Source organism: Atta colombica, unplaced genomic scaffold (assembly GCF_001594045.1).
Source record: "Atta colombica isolate Treedump-2 unplaced genomic scaffold, Acol1.0 scaffold112, whole genome shotgun sequence".
NCBI classification, from domain to species: Eukaryota; Metazoa; Arthropoda; class Insecta; order Hymenoptera; family Formicidae; genus Atta; species Atta colombica.
In genome coordinates this window covers 172,870-181,844 of record NW_017259198.1, presented here as the reverse complement: position 1 = coordinate 181,844, position 8,975 = coordinate 172,870, and the positions used below count along the sequence as shown (strand labels likewise).

General features: G+C 34.2%; 2 protein-coding genes and 1 pseudogene across 2 annotated transcripts in view; all 3 read right to left on the bottom strand.

Annotated features, from left to right (window-relative positions):
* LOC108693981 (zinc finger protein 780A-like) overlaps positions 1 to 1,555 on the bottom strand; it is a 7,357-nt gene extending 5,802 nt beyond the window's left edge. The window contains exons 1-2 of the mRNA XM_018203227.1: positions 1,522 to 1,555; positions 598 to 828 (exon numbers count right to left, since the gene is read on the bottom strand). Of these exons, the coding sequence (XP_018058716.1) occupies positions 598 to 828; positions 1,522 to 1,555 (265 nt within the window). The remainder of the gene's footprint in view (positions 1 to 597; positions 829 to 1,521) is intronic.
* Positions 1,556 to 2,120: 565 nt separating this feature from the next.
* Positions 2,121 to 3,577, bottom strand: LOC108694016 (zinc finger protein 775-like). Its single transcript, XM_018203258.1, has 2 exons — positions 3,405 to 3,577; positions 2,121 to 2,442 (listed from the first exon to the last, which is right to left on the bottom strand). The coding sequence occupies exons 1-2, from the start codon at positions 3,508 to 3,510 to the stop codon at positions 2,183 to 2,185; spliced, it is 366 nt and encodes a 121-aa protein (XP_018058747.1). The 5' UTR covers positions 3,511 to 3,577; the 3' UTR covers positions 2,121 to 2,182.
* Positions 3,578 to 6,457: 2,880 nt separating this feature from the next.
* LOC108694009 overlaps positions 6,458 to 8,975 on the bottom strand; it is a 5,081-nt pseudogene continuing 2,563 nt past the window's right edge.

Sequence of the window (8,975 nt, the reverse complement as noted above, 5' to 3'; positions counted from 1 at the left end):
ATATATAACTTATTATAAATCACTTATTACATATCACCTCAGCTGGGATATAATTTATTAACATTAATAAAATAAATTACTTATCATAAAATCGTCAATGAAAATAAAAGGTAACAACGACTTATATTGTACTTGCAAAATAAATATCATTACCGTTTTAGTGACGTATTAAGGCATAAACTCCATGGGCATTAGTTAACTGACTAAAAAAGTTGTCTAATTAAAAACGTCATCCAAACATTTTTAATGTTTGAAGACATCTGTGTTACTTATTACATTAGATAATACGATTCTTCATTTATATTGACTTATATTATCGTAATTTATATCCTTATAAAAAAACGCAAAGATTATATATATTACGTTGTAAAATCACATGTGAATCTTTATTAAATTTTATTCATTGAACAAAAGTTTACATCTTGATCTATCAAATCGAAAAAATCTGTCAAGATTCGATTTCGAAGGAAGCGCGAGAGAAAAATTTATTCACTCATTTGTTAAAGCAATTTCAGTCTTGCTGAATGTCGATTGCGTAAACGGGCCGATTAAAATGATTGCTCTTGATGTGCGAGTAGACGTGCGATCGATGCTTGCCGATGTAAACACAGTGCGGGCACTTGAAGCGCGGCGTCTTGCCACACTCGTACTCAAGATGCCTGTGTAACCCGCGGTACCACTTGTAGATCTTGCGGCACTTGTGACACTCATAGGTACCGGGTGACGAGGTGCCGCCCGTCGTTGTCCTTATTCTGGTACGGAATCGGCGCCGGTGACTGGTGGTGCCGCTGGACGCAACGTCAACGAAGTAGGTATGATTGTAGAGAGCTGTAAAGCACAGGTTGATTGTCAGTCAAAAACAGCGGTTCACCCACGGGGGAGGGACGGAACGATAACATTTAAGAGCAACAAACGGACACACTTTTTCGCGTGCTGCGTTACCCGCTTTTGCGGCTCTATTCGTTCCGGCGTGGTCGCCTGCATTAATTTCTTACCCTGAAAAATTATGTACAGTATAAATGGATGAGAAAGTAAATAAACATAATGTGAACCGCACTCTGACTGATGGAACAAATGAGCTATAAGTATAAAAGGAATACAGGAATATGGCGCTCATTGCGAAATTCAAAAAGGTTGACACGAGAACTGCATAAAAATTTTTTATTTATTCTTTTATTCGTTTTCGAGATAATATATAAATTAAGAAAAAAATTAGAACATACACTCGTATGAATGTAATACATATATTGAAATTTCTTCTTTTAATAATGTATCTCGAATATAATGAATAAATTCGAGGCGAAGCTTCGGATCACATTTTAATGTTACATATGTTGAATCTTACCGATTATAATCACAGACCTAAAGACGATTATAGATAACGAATTAAGCGCTATTCGAGCGTCCATTTTTCTTCTTATTCGAAGATGATGAAACGGAGTGAGGAAAAAATCATTATTTCATATAAACATTGTCATGAATTTAAAAATATTGTCATGAATTTAAAAACAGCAGATTTACCTAACAATTCCGATAGATCTTTCAACTTTATCATTATATCATATATTTTACAAAAATCAATTTCGCGATTTCTTCAGAAGGACACGTTTATGCGAGACGGACATCACCGAGGTCTACTGACATAACGTGCATCTCGGGATGTATCGCTCGCACATGATTGTAAATGATGGAGCGATACTTGCCCCGCTGGCCACAATACGGACACTTGAAGCGCGGCGATCTGCCGCAATCATACATCTGATGTCTCGTCAGGTCCCTATTGTAGACGTATCGTCTGTTGCAACGCTTGCAGATGAACCGCTTGTGTCGAGGACCGAGTCTCTTGGCAGCACCTGAAATCGAGAACGACCATCACGGTTAGAAGAAGCGGAAGCGAGCCCGCGCTACGCGAAGAACGAGGACTCGTTTGATCCGGGCTAACTCTTTCCGGATCGCCGACCTCCTGCTTCGACGCGTTAACTTTGCTAGAGAGAAAATTTCTGAATTTACTTCGTCATAAAAACGGGATCAGAGACTGGACTGTAACTCGACTCCCAGGGCTTTTATTGAGTTTTCCTTTTCACACAAGGACAATTTTCACTTTCTCCTTTTCCCAAGTGACAAAAAGTGACTATGGAAGCAAACGAAGAAGAAATAGGACGCCATTACGTTCAATGATTATTTAATACAACCGTCTAAAGCACAAAGTCTGACCGGGATGATACTTTCGGATATGTGCGTAAATGTTCTGCGTGAATTTGGAGAGCTTGTCACAGTACGGGCACTGATACTTGGGCGCCATGCCACACTCATGGCGCAGATGCCGCGACATATTCTTCTTCAAGGTGAAGCCACGGTTGCAGCGTGGGCAGTAGTGACTCTTGTTCACGGAGTACACTTTGCCTCGTTTCCTCGTTTGCCTTGTTTCGTACTGGTGGGCACCTGAAAAATTCAAAGAATTAAATTAGGGATGATGCAATTCATTCTTCGAATTTTCGTTCTCGACCGAGATCGTGATGTGCACGGATCCGTGTTGACGAATAGTAGAGAGAAGTAAAATTAACATAAGAACAAACGTACGCTTCAGCTGGATCAATAAAGTGTACTACTACTCTGCGAGAATTCTCACGGAGTGGATGCGTCAGTTGCTCAGAATCGAAAACGATCGATGCTAATTCATGGTTGAAAAAGAATTATCTTTACTACGAATAAACGAGAGATCATCATCTAGAAAATACAGTATAGAACTTAACATGGATCGTTCTCGTTCCTACGGATCATTATATTCGCAACAACGAACGGCGGCACAAGACAAGTCAGATCGGAAAACATAAATAAAGCCATACAATTTATTTCGCAAAACTCGAAGCTGAATTGTAATCACACAATATAAAACATCAACGCGATATACTATATGATAAACTCATATGATAAACTCATTGCTCTATAATCCATTTATATCCTATTTAACGTTGAAATAAATCTTTTGTGTCTGCGATAATGTTACATGCGAGCTTATGTTAAAATTAAACAAATAAAATTCATGAGTCATTTAAAATCATTTAGTATAAACTTACATTCGCAATTATGATTTCCGATATGATATATATCTTATCATATTAACGTTACAATAACATCTCACATTATTGAAACATAAAAAAATAAAAATATTATTAAGTAAAAAATTCAATTATTTGTAAAGCAATTAAAGAAACTTCAAATGCTGAACGCATACATAACAAAATTATTAAATCGTTGGGGATTCAGATAGTATATCACAGGTTTACGAGAAAGGAATTATTATGTAGAAAATTCTATTGAAAGAGATATCTAAAAAAAAATTTATTCACGTATGTTAGTAATTAGTATTTCACTGTGACATCGTTCAGATAATTTATTCTCACATATGTAAATCGTCGATAGGAATATATTTTCAGTCGATAATTGGTATCCTGCTACGGTATTGTTTAAAACATTTTGTTGACACCGACGGGATGATTCGGATGCCATCGTCTGATGTGTCTGTAAACGTTCGAGGATGAATTATCCTTTTTGTGACAATATGGACACGCATATCGCGGCGTTTGGCCGCATTTATGTCTAATCAGGTCCCACGTCCTCCGGAAGCCCGCGTTGCATTTCGCACAGATGTAGCTGGTCACCGGTCTTACAGAACGCCATCCCGATAGTTGTATATCTGAAAGCAAGCCAGGACATTAATATTTCACAATTTTTCTGATTTTTGTGATCCGCGTCACACGAAAGTATGCTTCCCGAGACTGAACGACATCGTAACACAATCAAACGATACGATTCTAATGCCGTAATTTGTGTATTGAATCATACGTCCAAAATCTTTACATTACACCGTACTTAATTCTGTACGACAATTCGTTATCGCGCAAAATATTACGTGAAGATTGAAAATCGGCATCGCTCTCACCACGCTTCGAGATGTTTTGGACTTTGTTTCGCTGTACAAAAAAAGATAACAAAAATCATCGATACATCACATACATGACTGCAAAACGCATAATACTGATGTATGAGTGTATCTTGAGGAATAATGAAGCACTTTATTTCCCTTCGTATTACCTTCGAGTAATCAAGCGACGTGCAATAAATACGAATTTTATTCACTATAAATACATGTGACTTCTCTGACGTTACACTCTTGTAAAAATTACGAATCCACGAAAATCCACGTAAATTTAGATAATATAAAACGAAAAATATCTGCGTTTTATACAGAATATATTCACATAATTGTTTCATAAAACTTAGACTATTTTTAGATCATGAATCATACGAATCTCGAAAGAAATTTATATAAAAATACATAAAAATTAATTCGAGAATACTCATGCAGTTTATAATTACTTGATGAAGGTGCAAACGTACTTTCTCAGACGAATCAATCGTCGCAATTACGTTTGCCTTTTTTTACTATTTTATTGAGGTAAACGATACATTCGAGCATCGTAACGAGTCAGATTGTTAACTGCACATAAGTTTGCAAATGGTATACATAACAACGAACGTGCTTTTAGAAATTGCTCTTCGATAACGATCGAAGAGCAATTTCTAAAAGCACGTTCCATTTCTTTTCAAATGCAGACCGAAATCTCGATACGTTATTATACATATTATTAAAAGAAAAAGTTAACTTTATTGAAATTAGATTTAAATTCTTTTGAAAATTTGCTCTTCAATCGTTTTATTGCAGTCGCAAACTTTGCAGTTCTTATATGATAGGAACTTACAATTGAGGAAAGAAAATCGAAATATATTTTTACATTTACAAATTTTACATTTACATAACGCACATTTTGTGTCTATTTTCAAATATTTCGAATTTATACACATTCCGACGAAATGAGCACTGTACATTCTTCTTATGCGGAAATAAAAATTAATAAATCTTGAAAAAAATGACTCTTCCCTATATATGTTTCAAATTAAAATATCAAGTTGGTAAGCTTTAAACTCAATAGAATTTAAAAGTAAATTTGAAGTTATAAAAAAAATAAATAAATAACTGATGTAATATTTCATCATTTAGACATAATGTGCTTTTTCTATTAGATTTATTATAATAATATACTCTACTTTTTTTTATTTATAATTATGTATATCATCAATATGAACAAACTGTAATTCATTAAAATTCGGAAAGATTATAAGATCAATTAAACGCAAGATCTAAAACTTCTTTCTAACGAAGAGAAAATCAAATCAAATTTTATATCACCAATGTAAAGTTAAAGTGATAATTGTATATAATATAATATAAAGAAATTAAAGTCATAAAATAAAATAAAAACATAAAATAAAAACGATAAATGTAAAAATATAGATATGTATTTATATATTTCATAACCATTATTAATTATTTAAAATAAAATAGATAATGTTACAAATCAAAATCTCTTTTTCTCCTCTCTTTTTTTCTCTTTTTACAGCCACTTTCATCACCAGTATCACAAAAATGTCTTGATTTAGTCCACACAAGTTAAGGTGATTGCCCGATGGCAGACGGCGAATCACGAAAGGAAGAGTTAGAAGAACGAGATGACTCTAATCTGTCCACGTATACCGGTTTTCCGTTGTGTCGCAGTCTAATGTGCTTATAAATATTCGACGAGCACTTATCCCTCTTGCTACAATAAGGGCACTTGAACCTCGGCTCCTTCCCGCAATCGTACTTCATGTGAGTCTTCAGTGTCTTCTTGTAAGTGTAGCCAGCATTGCATCTGGGACAGTGATACGCCATCTTCCCAGAATGCCAAAAGGGTCCATTTTCGCGCTTGATTACGTTCTGGCTACCACTGTAATTCACGCTCAGGATGTCCATGATACGAGCGTGGTAGGGCTCCAGGAATCGTCCTACGAACAGGAAAAAGGAGAGATACGATTAGTCTGGTTCAAGAACATTGGACAAACTTGTGACGTAACTGTGGCCAGAACAAAAAAGAACGTAACAGGCGACACGATAAAAGGAAGACGAATGAGTAAAAGATGTAAATGAAGAGATATCTCCAGATCGCGTCTGTGCCATCACAATCGGAGAGGCGCATGAGGATGGCGAAGTAGCAGAGTAGAACGTGGAACAAGTAGAGAACGAGGAGAATATTCGGCAGCTCACTAAAGTGATAGGATATAACGAGGGATATCTTGGGGGAGAAAGGAGACAATGTCGCAGTGTTAGAGATCTTATTATCGTGATCGAGCGTACATCCACCAGAAGAATCTTGAATAAGCGAAATACGAAAAAAAATGGACTCTTCGCTGTAGATTCCTCAGGTACCGTACTCCTTTACGACATCACCTGTTGATCCAGTGGATAACGCGATGCTCTCTGGTAGAGAAGATCAGGACTTGATAATTCGGTTGACCGGTGTCTCGGCGAAATGTCATCAATTTGTCTTCCGTGCGAAGACATTAAAACGTTCTTGATTCAGTACAGCCGATATGCTTGAATGCTGCTGCCTTTATGATGCATTCTGATGTGCCTATAAGTGTTGGAGGATTTTCTATCTTTTTTCCCACAATAAGGACACTGGAATCTTGGGGCTTTTCCGCACTCATGCCTGTAATGTGTCAGCATGTTGCTCTTCTTGCTGAACGAGCTGTTGCACCGTGGACAGAAGTATCTCTCCTTATGCTCGATTATATGACGATCCCTACGGAATACTGAAAAAAAAAAAACAGATCGAGATCGAGGTCAGTGAAAGTATCCCAAACTGCGAAATACATTCCGCACGATTGACGAAAAATCCAGAAAAAAACTAATTTTGTTAGACTCAAGAAACAAAGCTGTAGTCTTTCCCTATTATTTTTAATACTTACATGCTATAATATCGTATTTTTAACGATATAACATCATATATTTTAATGGCAATATTTGTCGTAAAATTTTTATTTTGAATGTTATTGAAAAATAGATATCTTATCATGCTTGACTAGAATGTAAAATAATAATGCTCTTAATCTAAAAAATTTATATTAATATATAATTATTATTGTTGTGTTAAAAAGAAAGAGTCAAAATATATATACAAAAGATAGTACTACGTAATTATGGAAAGTTAAAACAAAAATATAAAAAGAAGTATGCGATTATTCTTATATATAAACAATTGAAAACATATACTCGGAATTAAATTTTACATTAAATAATTACAGAAAAAATAGCGGAAGAAACAATTAAGAAGATATAATAACAGAAAGTTATAAAAATTTGTTGACATCTAATCTTGAGTTTATTAAGAAAATTTTTTAAGAAAATTATTTGTTGTTAATGATGAAAAAATAACAGTGAAAAGAATTGTTAATTAATAAATATTTTTTCGTTGAGCTTGCTTAATAAATCCAACCATCGAACCTGAAAAAGAAAGATGTACTTTCTAATCGCGTAAAATTATCGTCTTTAAAAAGATTTATTTAAAAAAATTATCAATATTATAAATTATAAGGAATGCAAAAGGATGAAAGGTATTACATCTTAATCGATCAATATATGAACAACAACGTTTATTGCTCAATGGTTAAGAAATATTACAAATCCACAGTGCAACATTTTGTAGTGTAAATTTGATCAAAAACGCATAACTAGTAATTTATTACTTATAACATTTTGTCATTTTTTAACATTTTAAAATTAAAAATAAGTATAGAAAGAATTATATATAAATAACTCACATATAATCAAACAAATAAATAATTAACTTCTTTAATAGCATCTTTAAGGCCCAGTTGACTAAATTTAAAAAACGCAAAGATAGAATATATATCTATATTAAAGAGAAACGGCACACATGTTGTTAAAATTAATTTAAAGAAATAATATAATTCTTATATTAACTGCTGCTGATTAACGATCAAGTTAATTAGACAAATTGGCAAAATAGTTTAACTATAGCTAGTTCTGAATAAACTTGTCAATGTCATGTATTCTCTGTCGATTATGGAAATTCCTAAAAAATCTTCAAATCAATCATAATAATTCTGCATCATCACATGAAGAATTGTTAAAATACTTTCATCGAAACACTATATTTCATACAAAGTAAATTCATTTTTGATATTTCAATGTTGAAGTTAAAACTAGTATCTAATTATTCATAATTTCTTAAGATAAAAATCTCTCTCTCGCGGAAAATCATTCGCTATCGACAATATTTTCGCGCCTCTCGAAACTTACTACTACAATCGATTTGGCTTAAAGAAGGGCATGTGTTTGTGAATTCTTCGCATATGCTTGTACACATTCGAGCTGTACTTGGATTGGTACTCGCAGTAGATGCATCGGAAGAAGCGTCTCTCACGATGATCGCCGCGGAATCGCTGATGTCGCACTGCGGCGTCCTTCGGTGAGAAACTGTGAAGTCCCGTCGTATCTCGGGAGTAATGGGGAAAATTGGACCAGCTATCACTGTAGGACATGGATCTACCTGGAAGAATTGTTACAAAATCAGAAGAATTAAGCAAATACTCTCGTTCGAGTTTACAGCGCTCTCATAAATCAACGTCCCAACATTTCAATAATGCACACATGATTCAGATAGATTTGGCTTCGGTCAATGACCTGCAAGATATTCTTATCATTGTTACATAAAACTTCCATAATATCAAGCGAAAACATAAAAAGCAAATCTACATTCGAACGCGAATATTGTCGACGTACTTTCAAAAATGATATACCATTCTTCTTTAAGGATGATGATTAAAATACAGTCTAGAGAAAAAATTAAAATACATATAGTCTTAAAGAAAAAAAATAAACCTCACATCTCGTACTGTTGTTCTGACAATTCATTTAAATTGGTTCACCCTATTTAATTGGAAGATAAAAAAATGCATTTGGTAATAGGATGACGAGTCAGCTATAAAATACAACATAAAATACATCATGCACTTTATAACATAGTGCTTATGAATAATATTCAAGGAAATAATTAATTAATAAGATATGT